This window comes from Notolepis coatsorum (assembly GCF_963971535.1).
Source record: "Notolepis coatsorum genome assembly, chromosome: 6".
NCBI classification, from domain to species: Eukaryota; Metazoa; Chordata; class Actinopteri; order Aulopiformes; family Paralepididae; genus Notolepis; species Notolepis coatsorum.
This window is the reverse complement of record NC_140170.1, coordinates 40,326,292-40,343,202: the sequence shown is the minus strand read 5'-3', so window position 1 is coordinate 40,343,202 and position 16,911 is coordinate 40,326,292. Positions and strand designations below refer to the sequence as shown.

General features: G+C 44.4%; 1 protein-coding gene across 4 annotated transcripts in view; it reads right to left on the bottom strand.

Moving 5' to 3' along the window:
- The window catches only part of LOC311230657 (inositol hexakisphosphate and diphosphoinositol-pentakisphosphate kinase 1-like), a 254,567-nt gene that overhangs the window by 10,964 nt on the left and 226,692 nt on the right, over positions 1 to 16,911 (bottom strand). For all 4 annotated transcript variants that reach the window (XM_084317006.1, XM_084317007.1, XM_084317008.1 and 1 more), the window contains 2 exons: positions 6,834 to 6,971; positions 1,682 to 1,795 (listed from right to left, as the gene is read on the bottom strand). In XM_084317006.1, the coding sequence (XP_084173132.1) occupies positions 1,682 to 1,795; positions 6,834 to 6,971 (252 nt within the window). The remainder of the gene's footprint in view (positions 1 to 1,681; positions 1,796 to 6,833; positions 6,972 to 16,911) is intronic.

Sequence of the window (16,911 nt, the reverse complement as noted above, 5' to 3'; positions counted from 1 at the left end):
CTATTATCCATTACCTGGTCAGCGCTAACGTCATACACACACACACACACACAGACACGCTGCGATGGCTGAGAAAAAAACATCTGATTACCATTCCAAATATTTATCGCGTTTATTGATCCAACGTTATATATCCAAAACACATAATCCACGCTGCTCAGAGTGTCCCCAGTGAATGTGGTATACGAGACTGCTTGCCAGAGAAGGGAAAACCCCGGACCGGACTTTTTTTCTGATGCACATGCCCACCCAATCCAATCCAATGATGTGCAATACCATCCGGGATACGATAGGCGGCGGTATTTGCCCTTTTCGAGCTCAGACCCATTCCCAATGATAACGTCAGGCTGGATGGATGAAAAATGAATGGATATCGCTAATAAAAGAAATAACGATTAAAAGCAGAGTTTTCTCGTTTTTTCTCTGGCCTTGGCACTCAACGCATGCCGAGTTAAGACGTTGTTGGCAATGAATGTGTTAAAGGAACATGCAAACATTATGGGAAATGCGCTTACAGTCTTCTCCAGACTGAGACAAGAAGATGGATACCAGTTTCCTCTCTGTGCGTTCAGTAGAAAGCTATCCGGCTGCATGCTAGCCTAGCTTAGCACAATGATGTGTAGCCGATGTGTAGTGGCTAGCCTAGCTAACACTCAGAGTTAACCGCTAAGCTAGGCTAAGGTGCAGCCGGATACTGAATGCACTGAACACACAGAGGAAACTGGTATCCATCTTCTTGTCTCACTCTGGAGAAGACTGTAAGCGCATTTCCCATAATATTGCTGTTTTCCTTAAGTCATTACAAAAAGCGGAAAAAGATGGATTAAGGCAGTTGGTGTATAACTAGGATAGGGGTTCCCATTTTCATATCAAGGACCCCTCATATAGGCCATGGGGACCCCCATTTCATAGGGGGTTGTCCCTGTGACTCCCATTTTATTAAGATATTTGTGTTGTTTGATATGAATCACATTCCACAACTGTCAATGGGAATGGGTGGCTGGGTGGCGCAGCGGACATTGCGCTCGTCACCAACGCAAGAGACACCGGGTTCGAATCCGGCTGTCGGCGTTGCCTCCGGCTTGGGCCGGCCGTCATACTGGCTCAATTGGCAGAGTCAGCGGGTGGAAGTCGATGGGTGGTAATCTGGACGGTGTGGACAGCGACTCCTACAGGTCGGTTGGGGGACGCCTGCACAGCAGAGACAGGAAATGGCGGGGGTAGTGTGAGCCTCCCACACGTTGCACCTCGCCAATGAGAGTCCGCGCTGGCAGGTGAAAAGATGTGACAGGCTGCCTCCTCGTGTACCGGAGGGGACACGTGATGCAAGGCTTCCATCCTCCCTACAACCGACCAGTGCGGGGCATATGCGAGCAACGTTCAAGACAGGGGAGGGAAGAATTGGAAACAGCGAAATTGGGATGGGAGAACATTTGAAAAATAAGGAGAAAAAGTGGATCAAAAAAAATACTGTAGATGGGGCCGAGCTCTGGAGACACAGAACACGTGTCTGTCACGTAAGTTCTATGTCCAAAAATCACATGTCCTCCTCAGAACTGGAGGAGCAGCAGATATAACACCAATGGTAATCTCAGAAATCCAACAGCAGAAATGCCACTTGTAAGAGAGACACCAAGGAGGTGAGGATATACAATGCTATGCAGGCATCAGTATTACTCACACCATAGAGGGCGGCTTGGCAGCTGGAGAGACGTCTCCGACCCGGAGGAGGACAGGGGCTTCTGGGGGCTGTAGAGAGACGACTGACTCTGGGAGTCAAACAGGGCCGAGAGAGCTGGAGGGAAGACGCATATGAAGCAATGACACTTTAATGTGAGACTGTATTAAGTACGGTTAAAAACCCATCTATCCCACCATGCAAAGCATCTAGCACCCCCTTTGTCTGTTAGCAAGCATTGGCCCTAAAACCTGCTACTAAACATTAAGATTAGATTAGATTAAAATGTATCGTCATCATTATACAGCACAAGTACAGTACAACGAAAATAAGTTTGGCATCCAACCAGAGTGCAAATGTAACAGTAAAGTGCAATAGTAATATACAATGTATGTACAAAGTGATTCAACTGGGTATAAAGTATATAAATTAGTAGCGCTAGAGTGTAGCGCTAATCATATCTATGTACATATGTGTAATATTAATAATGTTATTGTAAATGACAAATTAAGTATTATTAATATAATATTACAAATTAATATTAATGTTAGAGCTGCTACATGTATATCAGCTCCCAAATGTTACAACTTATGCTAATATAATGTTAATAAAATGTGGTCTTTGATAACAGTAGCTAGGGTTAGCTGCACCATTTGGTAGGTGACAATACTGTAGCTAAATCTTTTTTGTAGATAATGTTAGTAGTAGTACGCTAGCTAACAACAGCTAGCTAACAACAGCTAGCAAACAACAGCTAGAGAACAACAGTTAGCTTACAGCAAAAGAGGATGTGCTAAATGCTTTAGAATAGAATAGAATAGAAATACTTTATTCATTCCAAGGGAAATTTGGCACTACAAATCGCTCACAGTAAACACCAACAGTAAACATGTGGGTAGACAAAAACAAAAGTCACGAATATGAATAAAAATAAGCCTACTGTAAGAATAAAATACGGTCCGGGATATACATTTCCTATGTTACATTTCAATATAAAATATACAGTAAAAATATACAGAAATATACAGTAAGTGTAAAATTTTAAAAGTCCAGAGCCCTCATTTATCAACAATTCTTAGAAAGTGTTCTATCTTTGTTCTTAAGCACATAATTTAGAATGTGTGTACGCACAAAAAAAAACAGGATTTATCACACGTGCGTACACAGGTCGTACGCACACCTGTCTTGATAAATATCACTTTGATCCTACGCTGCAGCTCGTGCACGGTTTTACGTATTTGCATACCAGAACCGCCCGATTAATTATGGTAATGAAACACCCCCATGGGATGTGAAATAATGGACTGAACCGAGCGAACTCTGAGAAACTCCACGAGAGATTGTTCACAGAGGCGCTGCCGAACCAAGAAGACACAACCCGTGTTATGGGATAATAAATAAAATGCTGGCGGACTTGTACATAGTGATGTCAGATATCAACGACTCCCTAAGACCATTGCTGCAATTCTGCCTGGACAGCTCAAAATACTAATAAAGACCGTTCGTTAAAGCCCAACATCCAGGTTAAACCCTACTGATCAATTATGGGTAGTTTACATCATTGGTATATAATTTCATTATTTATTTTTTTCCATTTGACACCGGAAATGCCACTTCGAAAGAGTTAAAAAGGTCCATGCACGAATAACATGCACGCGCGAATCAAAAAAGCTTATCAAACGCAGACGTCACTACAGGTGCATATTAATGAGCCGAATCTAAAAGCTTATCAGACGCTAGCACGGCCGTGACGTCACTTCAGGAAACGTATGCCTTATGCCCTTCCGGGTCATAGTACTAGATCAATGGTGGCCCACTCGGTGCATCACAGTTAGCCTATAGCTCCGCCGTCCCTGCTACAGTCGGGACCACTACACTGACGTTAGCCTATATCTCCGCCGTCCCTGCGGGTGGTTCTCTCCTCCTTGTGTGCCCCCGTCCCCGCGGGTGTCCCGCGGAGGAGCCCGTGGACGCGACAACAGCGGCGGCCGCAGGGCGCCCGAGCCTGCAGCGCTAGTTAGCTCATAGCTATCGTGTACCACTAGCCTTTACGGGCTCGAGCACCCTACGGCCGCCACCGCCGTCGCGCCCACGGGCCCCCCGGCAGGGCACCCGCGGGGACGGGGTGTACAGAGAGGAGAGAACCATTTTGGGTCGGCCGTTCATGCCGGCCAGCAAGCCGGATGTCGGGATATGTTGTTAGCACAATAGCTACCAAGCTAAGCTATGTTAGCTACTAACGTTATAAACACAATATGTGTACAACGACACAATGATTTACATTATTACAAATATGGTAACGTGGTTGTGGCTTTTACAAATAGTGGTTAGCTTTAGAGATGGATGGCTATAATCACGGAGCAATAGTGTTAGGTGAAACGGATACATTTTCATTCGGCTAGTAGTAGCAAGCATATATCTATGGTAGCAAGGCTCTCTGCCTGCAGTGCCTGCCACTAGCTGTGTGTGACTCTCAGCGCCCCCTGGTGAGCCCCCTGGTGCCCTGCACCTGTTGTGACGAGATCATTTCGATTACACACGCACGTTATGAACCATTGATTAAAATATCCACGTGCGTGGTGATTGTGTTGGGCAGACAAAATGTTTGATAAAAACGCTAAAACTGGGTCTATTTCAATACTTTTTTTTCCTTCTTCATGAAAATCACCGTTGGCCTAGTCCACATTGTTTATTGAACAAAAATACAACGTGAAGGTTGGCCTTTAACCACTGTTTGGCGCATTGGTGTGTCATTATTATAACCATGCTGGAATATGGATTGGCTACCGGGTATAATATGATGTGTGTAGAGGCATATGATACAATCTATTTTGTTGTCGGTATTAGGTAGCCTATATGAATTGCATATAATAGCAGCCAGCCCATAGCCTACATTATGCAACAGTAACTTGTGCATATATAATAGCACATGACACAGCCCTGCGAACCCTGCACAATAAACTAACTTGATCATTAATCTAGCTGTTGTATCTTTACGCTTATAAAAACATTAAATAATATGTATAGGCTATAGGCCGTCGCTTTGTATTAATTCTCAAATGGCATTTAATGGCTATCCGACTCCTAGCTATCCCCGCGGATGGACCAGTATACCTTATATCATATCATATTCATATCATAGTTTACTCTATCAGCCCATCCAGCATGTAATACGTTCTTTGTTAGAACTCAACTCGTTATTTTAGGCGGTCAGGTGGCATAACGGAGATTGCGTTCGTCACCAAACCCCGGAGCGGCTAGATTCGCCTGTTCGAATCCAGCTCACAGCTCCGGGGTTGTCACCAGCTTGGCTGGCCGTTCACACTAATACAATTGGCAGTATTAGAGGGTGGGAGAAGCTGGCGGGGTGGGTCCGGGTCGTTGTAAACAGCGACTCCTACAGTTCGGTCGGGGCGCCTGCTAAGCGCGGATAGGACCTGAGTGGGATAGTGTGATCCTTCCACACGGTACGCCCTCTCAATGAAAATCCGTGCTGCCAGGTGAAAAGAAGCGGTTGATTGGCTGGACGTGTGTCGGAGGAAGCACGTGGTAGCCTCCACTCTCCCAGACCGACTGTGGGGGGTAAGTGCGCAGCGACCAGGAAGGGGATTGGGAATTGGCATAACGACTAACATTGGGATGGGAGAAAATCGGAGGAAAATGGAGGGGGAAAAAGATAAAAAAAAAGAAAAAAAAAGGAACTCAACTCGTTATTATTTTGCGCATAGATTGCAGAAATACGGGAACGTTTTGATTTAGGCTTTGACATTGTAAAACTAAATAAGTGAAATTCTGTAAGCAGAATACAAGTCATGATATCACCCACACGATATATGCTCTGTATCCAGAGCATGTATTTTCATTCATTTAAGACACATTTATTGCAAGGGTTTTGTAATACACATACACTCAACAAATAACCTCTGTTCTCGTTGCAATGCGTTTTTTATTCTTTCTTATACAGTAGGAAGGGGGAAGAACACTATATCGTGGCCCACGATTCGTGGGTGTTCATATGACTTGTATTCTGCTTACAGCTTCGGGGTTCCACTTATTACGTTTAACAATGGCAAAGCCTTTTAAATATAATCAAAACGTTCCCGTATTTCTGCAATCTATGCGCAAAATAATAACGAGTTGAGTTATACGCGGAGCGCAGTCAGTGCTTATTTCCGCGTTGTAAACATCTTCTACCACCGGGCGCCAGGTACGCATGCTCCGAGCTGTGCGTAGATATAAGCACAAAGTCAAGCACAAGTTCAAATTGATAAGTCCCACACTTTGCTTAGAAATGATTGTACGCACGGGTTAAGCACATATCTGTGCGTACGCAACGTTGATAAATGACAGCCCAGGAAGATAGTACTGTCACCCTGTGCTCAGTGATGCAGTGAGGCACAGTGATGCATTATAAAGTATATATAAAGGCTGTCGGAATGAAGGACTTCCTGTGCCGTTCAGTGCTACATCTTGGGAGTCTTAGTCTAGCACTGAACGTGCTCCTTCGGTCAGCCAAGTCTGTGTATAGTGGGTGGGAGGGGTTGTCCCTGATAGCATGGAGCTTAGCAAGGCTTTGTGCATTGTGGAGTAGATTAGGAGGACTGAGTGACATTAATGGGGGCAGCCATGCTTAATACAGTCCCCCATTACTCCATATATCATAGATCATATTACGGTATTATGAGCGAATTGGACCAGGAGCAAGCCCAAGGGTACCAAAACCAAGATCACAACCTACCCAGTAGGGGTGGGAATCACAATACGATGTTATCACAATACTAGTCACGATATTATAATATCATGATATTGCAATTTATAAAAGAATTTCAACTGCAAATTATGACCCCATCGGAAAACTTAACTTAAAATCTGCAATAAAAAATATATATACATAATCTGTTGTATCTAATAAGATAACGTTTTCAGTCTGTTCATCTGATTCCAATATTCCTTATTGCAGTACAATTTAATTGTCAAGCAATTTCTTAATATCGATACTTTGTGTCACCTGTATCAATATAATATCGGCCTGCAAAATATTCCGATATATTGCTGTATCGACCCCCCCCCCTACATAAAAAAGGACTCGGCTGTCACTCTGTACGTCAAAGCATGTGTTTACTATCACATGGTCAGAACCTCCATCCAGACCTACCCTTCATCGTCTTGGCGTGGGCCTCGCTGCTGTTCTTACACACATTGTTGAGGAACTCATCCATCTGCTTGAGGGAGAGCGAGTTGTGCAGCGTCTCCAGTGGGTAGATTGAGGGCACCATGGAGCAGCCTTCAAACCCTACAGCGGGACAGAGGAGACAACAAAGACAGCGAGTCGCACCGCGCCCTCCACCGGTGCTGGGAGGAGGTGCCACCACAGCTCTGTGTACATGCAGGCCACCCGTTCTATGGTAATTAAACCATGTTGACATCGAGGTGATGTCAGTGCAGACAGTGTGGGGAAATGTCACATGTAATACAGTTATGTATACAAAGTGCTGGTGTAGAGTTGCATGGGCGTCCCACAGGGCACTATGTTGGGACCACACCACATTTGAGCTGTATGAGCTGTTAACGTGCATCTTCCTTTTAAATAAAGAAAAATACATCTCAATAAAAGCAGGTGCTCAAGGATTTAAAAAAAAATACACAGATTTTACTTTGATCTATTAAATAGAGCAGCGGTTCTCAAACTACGGGTCGCGACCCAAAGTGGGGTCGTGGGTAGGTGAAATATATATATACTTATTTTCATATTTTTTTTTTAATGTTCTGGCAACATATTTTGGCAAAATATGCCTCGTTTTATAAATGTGTATTGATAACATAGTGCTGTAATACAATTTTCTAATAAATATGCATGATCAAGTTCAACAACGTGTGCTTTTATTTTGATATTCCTTAATTCCATGTTGAAATTACGCGATACATTAAGTGTGGGGTCGCCAAAAAAAATATCCTAAATAAAATGGGGTCTGGTATAAAAAAGTTTGAGAACCCCTGAAATAGAGCATTCAATTCAAGCACTTGACTGGTCTAGGATCTCATAGTGCCATATGTGTACTGACAAACTACGGTGCATTTCACATTACACACACACACACCACACACAATTGTGCCACAGTAGACCGGCTTTCACGCAGGAAAACCGAACATACGGCGAATCCACTCCATTGACATTTAGTGCAGCGCGGCAGAGAACACCGTCATGAAGCGATACCAAAAACAAAAAGGGGAATGGATGAGGTGAAGCAGCATATCCAATTCATCCATCCCCCGGGGAGCATGATGCCGTCAGCCTTTCTCCATGAGCCCTCTGCTTAATGCACCGCAACGAGAGAATCTTCAAAGCTCATCTCCTAAAACCTTGTGAGACACCATAGCAATGAAAACAATACAAGCAGATTGCTGTCGCTGCTTAATGGGACGGGAACCATTAATGGCTTTAGGGACTGACTCAAGATCTCATATTTCTAGTTATCTACAGTAGTTGACAAGTTTGATGTTTGACAAGTTTGACTTTAAAGTGAAAATCCACTCAAATAGTATTCATACATATATCTTATTCCTATAATATTGTACAGCTCAGTTTCAATTTGTGAATTTAAATAACTCTCTCCTTAACTCTTTCTCTGCCCGAGATTTCTCGGGTTATCTCGCCATTTGATCTTTTCCTTTGATCCCCGTTCTATACCGTCAGCCGGAGCCATCTAAGTGTCTCTGATTCATATGCCTACGTTGGAATTGCAATGACGATCGAATATCACCAGGTGGCAGTATCGCCTACCTTTGAACTGGAATGGCTTGGTGTGGATAGATACACGTTTTCCTTTTTTTTTGGCAAGGGCTCCTCCTCCTGCCTGAACAGAGAGAACAGCGATCGCCTCGAAATGTTGTTGCCTGAAGCGTATTTCCCATATAAACGTGTATAGACATATACACTGGTAAGCGCAATGGTGATGCGATCACTTGGAATTATTCTTTTTGGAATACCTTCTGGCTAAGGTAAGGTATATTCTGTCTATTTTACCGAACCTGAAACATGTTTTTGTAACGATCACACGATTTTGTGTTTTACTGGACGTAAAATATGCTCGACAAACACGATCACAGTTTTGAGTTAAAATGACCCCCCCCTCCCCTTGATGATTTTGTGAATGCACATATGTACATGGTATATACCTTTGATTTGGGAGTATTTGGAGCTTCAGGCGATCAACCAGAACGATTTGGGCTTATTGCATATAATGTGTCATATCTCGCGATCTATGGAAAAAGACTGGATTATTCTGGAAATGGGGCGACGTTTAGTGTGTAACAAACTACAGTGTGTAGAAATTAACTAATTAGTCAGTAAAGGACTATGAACAATGCCTGTAAAATGAGCCATACTATCGTCTCCATAGCTATAATACAGAACACACGATGAGTCTACAAACATCGCTAAAATTGTCAATAACGCTGGCGGCATTTAGTAAAGGTGACGAAAGCTTATTTGCAGTCAATGACTTAAAAAGGTGTCCAGTGGAGTTTTTGACCACTCTAGCACGCCATGGGGTAGACGTGTGAAAGTGCACTGGACACGCCCCTGTGCTCCAATTTGATTGGTTTATACATCTCCCTCGAAATCTAACAAGCTAACTGCCTGTCAATCGAAGGAGGTCAGACTCATTACAACTTTGTCAAAACTGAAATATGAACATTGCGAGAGCAAAGAAAATGGTGAAAATGGACTTTGCAGTGGTTATATGAAGTAGGACATGTAATTCAGCTTGTAGACTATAGAACAACAACAGAAAGCTCTGTCTATTTGGGTGGAAATATGAGTATAAACAAAAGCGAACCGTTTACAATCACAAACTCTGTTGGACAGCTTTAAGTTGAACATCAGAGGGACAAGGCTCTAGGGATGATGTCATCAAGAGACAGATCCTGGAGCTGCTCCAAAGACAGTGGATAGTGGAACACGTCCCAGGACACTATGAGAGTAACCATGGTGATTTTACTGGGATATTAGGTAGCCTACATTTTTCTTATTCAGAGCTGTAAGAAAACTAATTTGGATATAATATCTCAAGCTCAATCTATGAGCCCACAAATTCAGTCTTTAACAATGAACCAACTTCAAAAGTGTCACCCGATTACATTATGAATTCATCATGAAACACCAAGTCTTGGTGCTCTGATAGCCAGCTTAGGTAGACGCGAATTCTCAGGGCCTTCAAGGTATTCAGAGAAGGCCCTGTGAGCCTCAGAAGAAAGAAAATATGAATTTTAAAAATTACTTTTTTTATTTTAATTTTTTTATTTTTTTTAATCAAATGTATTAAAATAGTTTGTGTCGCTAATCTGTTAAAACCGCACAGTTTCACTCGCCATAGTTGTTTTCGACCCATTCACTGCGCATTAGAGCGTTTTTGTACAGGAGAAAATAACAGCCAATCGGAGATTTCTTTTCACAAGTCTCTAGGCAGACTTTCCTCCATCGGGTATTCTAGCTCGACCTGCCCAATAAACCTTAACAGGAGCCCAGGTGTGGAGTGACAGTTTGATCAGCCAATCACATTTGGAGCTGTAGTCAATGGGCGTAGTCTTTTAGATGCCAAGGTATTCTAGAGTCTGGCTGCGTCGGCCAATCAGAGCGCAAAACGGCAAACGCGGACTACCTTAGTATCAAGCAAGACAACACGAGACAAACTGAAACATGGCAGCAGCAAATGATACTGTCGATGTTGTTGCGGATTTATTAACAGTTCCCTTTTCAAGAAGAACATTCAATGAAAAGATGGACATTGTCAAAAAAGGCCGCCCAACCCCAGAAGGATGAAGCATGAAGCAGCTATATAAACTGATGTGTTTAGTTGTAACTATCCCTGTCACCACCTCAACCGTGGAAAGGACATTTTCTGCCCTCAAGCGCATTAAAACATATGCGAGGAATACAACCGGACAAGCCTGACTCTCTGCATTATCCTCCATGTCAATTGAAAAAGAAATGCTCCTGGATCTGAAAAGGACTGATCAGCTGTATGACCGGGTCATTGAAAAGTTCACCCAAACGATTTCGTCTTCAGGTGAACCACGTCAAAATGGTGAGTGAAACAAATTAATTTATATTGATTATATTGATCTGCCGCTGCGCATTTTATTTCCACACAAATATATGTCTGTCTTGAAATATTGGCTGGGCTGCTGTGCGTTTCATTTGGTAATTCTTGACTTGATCTTTCTTTGCATACCGTAACTTCCCTCTAAGCACAATTTGAATTGTATTAAAATAGTTACATTTGTTTCGTTGTTGAGTCACCATGCATGTCTAATAATGACAACTCGCTGGGAGGCGGAGATCGGCATTGGTTTCAGCGATCACGCAACGTTGAACCACACGATAATGTTGCCGTCTCTCTCTGCTTTCTCAATTCTTCGCTTGATATAATTAATACAAATGTCCAATATAACGGAATTCGTTAGCTCATACAAATGTGATTATAACAGACTGCTGTTTAGTGTCGGGCCGACTGCCCACAGAACGGTCTATTTTATTTCAAGTCAGCAGCAGCAGCACGGAGTATCGAGGGACTTATTTTATTTGGAATATAATATTAATAATATATAATATTATGAAGGCCCGGTTAACTCCGGTACGCTTCGCCACTGGTAGACAGTATGCTTATAGATATTGAATGATCTGCATAATGTCATTGGAATAACACAAGGTACATCTGTATTAGGATGGATTTCCCATGTAACCTTTTGGTGGGAGGGAACTGTGGTTTCCTCCTTGGCTATCCATATACCACTGATAACGTAAAGACAAAAGTCAAAGGAAGTGTTGTAGAAAATTAATGTTGACCCTGTTTCGCAGGGCAGCGTTATTAATGTGAGCAGGACTAGATGAATGTCCAGCATGAAGAGGTCTGCTTCCTGAGAACCAGAACCTTGTGTTGACCTCATATCAAAATCATCTCCTCGCTTTGTTTTTCCCTCCCTCTCTCTCTCCTGAAAACCCAGAAGCACTATAGAAGGAGATGACAACGGTTGCTATGTAATCCCACAGTTCTTTGCATTCATAAGGAAGTATTCCTCTACATGGAATGAGAATCACAGCTGGAATGAATGGGAGTCAATTGGCCTGATGCAGGAAATCTGACATCAAAATGTAAAATCTTAAAGGTGCTATAGATAACATTCAGTCGCTAGATGTTGCACTAGACCGTACTAGAGCACCATTTACATTTTACATTTACATTTAGTCATTTAGCTGACGCTTTTATCCAAAGCGACTTACAAGTTCTGTACGACAAGCCATCAGGAAGAGCACAACTCTATCAGCTGAGTAACAATGTTCATCAAAGTGTTGAGTGCTACAGTGTAGGTTAGTTTATTAGGACAAGTGCATGACAGTATGGTTAGTTAGGGTTAGATTTTTTTTTTTTTTCATTTTTTTTCTTTTTTTTTTAATTCAGATAATGGTTGAAGAAGTGAGTCTTTAGTCGACGGCGAAAGATTGGGCGTGTTTCGGCTGTCCTAACTGGGGTGGGTAGTTCATTCCACCATTGTGGGGCAAGGACTGAGAATAGGCGACTTCTCTTTGATGACCCTCCCGGAGCTTGGATAGGAGTAGGTCTGAGGCGGCCAGAAGATGCAGAGCGTAGGGGTCTTGAGGGTGTGTAGTTAGAGACCATTGACCGGAGGTAGGCGGGAGCGGTTCCCTTTGCCGCACGGTATGCTAGGTCAAGGGCCTTGAAGCGGATTCGTGCAGCAATGGGGAGCCAGTGCAGGTCCCTAAGAAGTGGGGTGACATGGGCCGACTTCGGTAGGTTTGAGATCAGGCGAGCCGCTGCGTTCTGAATGAGTTGAAGAGGCTTAGTGGCAGTGGCCGGGAGGCCAGCGAGCAGTGCGTTGCAGTAGTCGAGGCGGGAGATGACTGTTGATTGGACGAGGAGTTGGGTGGCTTCTTTTGTCAGGAAGGGGCGTATCCTTCTGACGTTGCTCAGGAGGAATCGGCAGGTTCTGGTTGTCGCTGCGATGTGAGCAGAGAAGTTCAACTGGTCGTCGAGGACAACACCAAGGTTCTTGGCGGTCGGGGACGCGGTCACAGCTGCATTCTCGACTGTGATGGAAAGGTCGGTCAGGGGGGAGGATTTGGCCGGCAGGTGGAGCAATTCTGTTTTGCTTAGGTTCAGTTTGAGGTGGTTGGTCGTCATCCAGGCGGAGATGTCGGACAGACAGGCCGAGATCCGCTCAGAGACGTGGATATCTGAGGGAGGGAAGGAGAGGAAGAGTTGAGTATCGTCGGCATAACAGTGGTAGGAGAAGCCATGAGACGTGATAATGTTACCCAGTGATTTAGTGTAGAGGGAGAAGAGAAGGGGTCCTAAAACCGAGCCCTGGGGGACACCCGTCCGCAGGGGGCGGGTGGCCGACAGGGTCCCTCTCCATGACACTTGGTAGGAGCGGTCATTGAGGTATGATGACAACCATGTCAGCGCAGAGCCAGCCACTCCCATTCCTGCGAGGGCCGCGAGGAGGATCTGGTGGTTGACTGTGTCGAAGGCTGCAGATAGATCTAGGAGAATCAGGACAGAGGAGAGGCCTTTCGCTTTTGCTAAGTGAAGTGCCTCTGTGACCGCAATGAGGGCTGTCTCTGTGGAGTGACCAGTCCTGAAGCCTGACTGATTAGGGTCTAGGAGGTCATTCTGTAAGAGATAAGCAGTAAGTTGGTTGGATACAGCACGTTCAAGTGTTTTAGAAAGGAAGGAGAGAAGAGAGACAGGACGGTAGTTGCCTATGACGGTAGGGTTCAGGGATGGTTTTTTTATGAGGGGCGTGACTCTGGCTTGTTTTAGGGAGGTGGGGACCACCCCCGAGTTGAGTGAGGAGTTGATGGTTGCAGTTAGGAATGGGAGGATGTCTGGTGCTATGGACTGGAGGAGTGGGGAAGGTAGCCGGTCCAGCTGGCATGTAGTCGGACGGTTCGACGTTACCAGTGTCAGGGTCTCGGCTTCTGTAATGGGAGAGAAAGATGACAGAGTGAAGGATGAGGTTCTCGATTCAGCATTTGGAATGGGTGGGGGTTGGGAGAAGGAGCTGCGGATGTTCTCCACTTTTTCCTCAAAGAAGATCGCAAAGTCTTCGGCAGAGAAAGATGAGGGAGGGGGGGGTGGGGGGGGGAGTGAGGAGGGAGGACATGGTAGCATGCAGTTTGCGAAGATTCTTGGCAGAGGCCTCGATCCTATGGTGAAAGAAAGAAGCTTTGGCATTAGTAATGGTTTTGGAGAATGTTAACAAGAGGTTGTGATATGTGTCGATGTCAGCAGTGAGGCGTGACTTTCTATACTTCCTTTCAGCTGCTCTCAGGACCTGTCTTTGTTCTCTCACTGGATCTGTCAGCCATGGACTGGGTGGGGAACGGCGGGCAGGTTTCTCAACGAGGGGACAGAGCTTGTCGAAGGAGGTTGCAAGGGCTGAGAGGAGGGTGGAGGTTGCCATCTCTGTGGAGAGAGCAGAGAAGGTGTCACTCAAAGGTAGAGTGGATAGTATGTCAGAGGAGAGGGTGGAGGGGGATAGGGAGGGCAGGTTGCGTCTGAGTGAGACGGTTTGAGTTGGGGTGAAGACCTTTCGGTTAAGCATGAGAGTTAGTGAGAAGGATATGAAGGAATGGTCAGATACATGTAGGGGAGTTACCGTGGTGTTAATGATGCTGGAGTTACGGGAAAATATGAGATCCAAGGAGTTGCCTGCTTTGTGGGTGGGAGGCATGGCAGTGGGAGTCAGGTCAAATGATTGTAGGAGGGAGACTACTATGACTGACTGAGATGAGTCAGGCAGGTTGAAGTCGCCCAATAGAAGGAGAGGGGTACCATCTTCCGGTAAGGAGCTTAGAAGCATGTCCAGCTCATCTGTGAAGTGATCGAGCGGACCTGGAGGGCGGTAGAGTGTAACAATGGTGAGATTGAAAGGATTAGAGACAGATACTGCATGATATTCAAAAGAGGAGAGTGACAGTGCTGGGAGGGGTGTTACGTTTGTAGTCCATGAAGGAGATGTCATGAGGCCAGTGCCTCCACCCCGCCTGGAAGGTCGAGGTGTGTGAGTGAAGTTATAGTTTGTAGATAATGCTGCAGGTGTTGATGAGTTATTGGGGGTTATCCAGGTCTCAGTTAGAGCCAGGAGCTGCAGATTTTGACTATGGGCGTAGGCAGTAATGAAGTCAGCTTTCTTGACTGCTGATTGACAATTCCATAGGCCTCCCTGTACTGTGACAGGTGTATTAGTGGCTGTAGGAGGGTAGGATAGATTAGCCGGGTTGCTAGCAAACTGCCGTGGGTGGGTTGAGTCTGTTCTGGGGGAGCAGATTGTGGATATGAGACACATTGTGGTGTCAAGAGTGGCAGGGAGGAAGTAGAGAAATAGCAGAGTGGGAGGGAAAGGGAGATTTTTCAGAGTGGAGTGTAAGATAGGATTATGATGTACTTAGCACTGGGTGGATCCCTGGATCCCTCGGCGGATAACTCCAGGAAAACTCCTCTTTGTCCCTCTTCGTTTCTCGACGCTTCGCTGACGCTAAGCCAGCAGGCCTTTAAATCCCTATCACTAATTAGTGCTTTCTAACACCTGGCCCTTAATGGGTCACTTAAGGAAACAAAATGGCCGCTTTAAACACGCCCCTTAATCAAGTCAGCTGGTCAAGTCAGCAATCAAGTCTCAGTTTAAAGATATTACTAAATTACTTAAAATGTCTTAATCAAGTCAGCTGGTCAAGTCAGCAATCAAGTCTCAGTTTAAAGATATTACTAAATGACTTAAAATGTCTTACCCTGATGCAGTGTAAGTCTCTCAGTGAATGAGCTGTCCTTCCACAACAGAATGTAGTACAGAGTGATTCCAGGAGAGGCTGAGGTTCTGCTTTTAAGCAGTGACAGGGCTCTGAGATCACACTCAGTACACAAGTGCTGTCTTTAAGCAGGAAGCAGCTTTTAATGGGTCACTTAAGGAAACAAAATGGCCGCTTTAAACACACCCCCCAGCAAGTAATGTATCCAATCAGGTGCTGTACATTCCACATGGGGAAATGGGAAGTAGGGAGGGGATACGGTCCTAAAGGCAGAGTTGCAATCAGTGATGGAATGGATAAAGAATAACAAACTAGTTCTAAACATATCAAAGACAAGTAGCATCATTTTAGGTTCAAACCATACTCTAAGAACGAACCCAGTCTTGAAACTTTTGATAAGTGATGTGGTAATTAATCAAGTCCAGGAGACTAAACTCCGACAGTAAATTGTCATGGTCAAACTAGAGCTGCCGCGATTACCGCATTACCGCGGTATCGCTGTTACATCACGGCCACCGCAGAGTAGGCTGAATACCGCGTCACCGCTGTTTTTTATAATAATAATAATAAATTATCCTCCTCTCGTTGGGCTTGCGGCTCTGCAGATATACCCTACTCCTCTCTCGAGGTTCCAAGCGACCCTATTGGGTACCAGAAAAGTCACGTGAAACATTGCAGACCACTGATTGGTCAGAAGAGAGTCGCGTCACACGTTGTAGCGTCATGCAGTGTGTTACCACCAATCGGCAAGCGAGTAATAGGTTTTTACTTCCTGAATGTCAGATCATCACAACACGGCTAATAACGTTAGCTTTAACTCTCCGCCGGAGTGGACTACGATCGCTCCTAAGGAGTACTAAACGAGACATAATGATTTTACTGTCTGCAACGAATGTTATAATAAAAGCCCTTCGTTCTATACACTTGTCTGATTGAAAACTTTATTAACAGACCGCAGAATGGGACAACTCGGCACGCTCTGAGCAAAGAAAGGAACTGAGATATGAATAGAGTATTGCTTGCCTTGCTATTGTCCGGTAAATACGCTGATGTTATTGAACGTATAACTATATAATGTTAATGCCACAAAACGAATGCCTTTATTATAAAGTAGTAACTTTATAGTAATAATAATAAGAAAGGGTCGGGGGGGTTAGGGGTAACCACCCCTGCCCGCGACACCGAGTGAACGGCGCACGACCAGAGGGTAAACTTCGAATCCGTGTTTCACTTTCAATAACTAATGCGTGCTTGCCGAATCCCAAACAATATTCATGCTGCAAAGTCATCCTCTAAAAATAGACATTTAGACTAGAGGCAGGCTATATGCTATAAAGAGTAGACTACTACTACTAAAAAAAAAAATGCATTCAAACTTTTTTTTTAAATTTTTTGTGTGCAT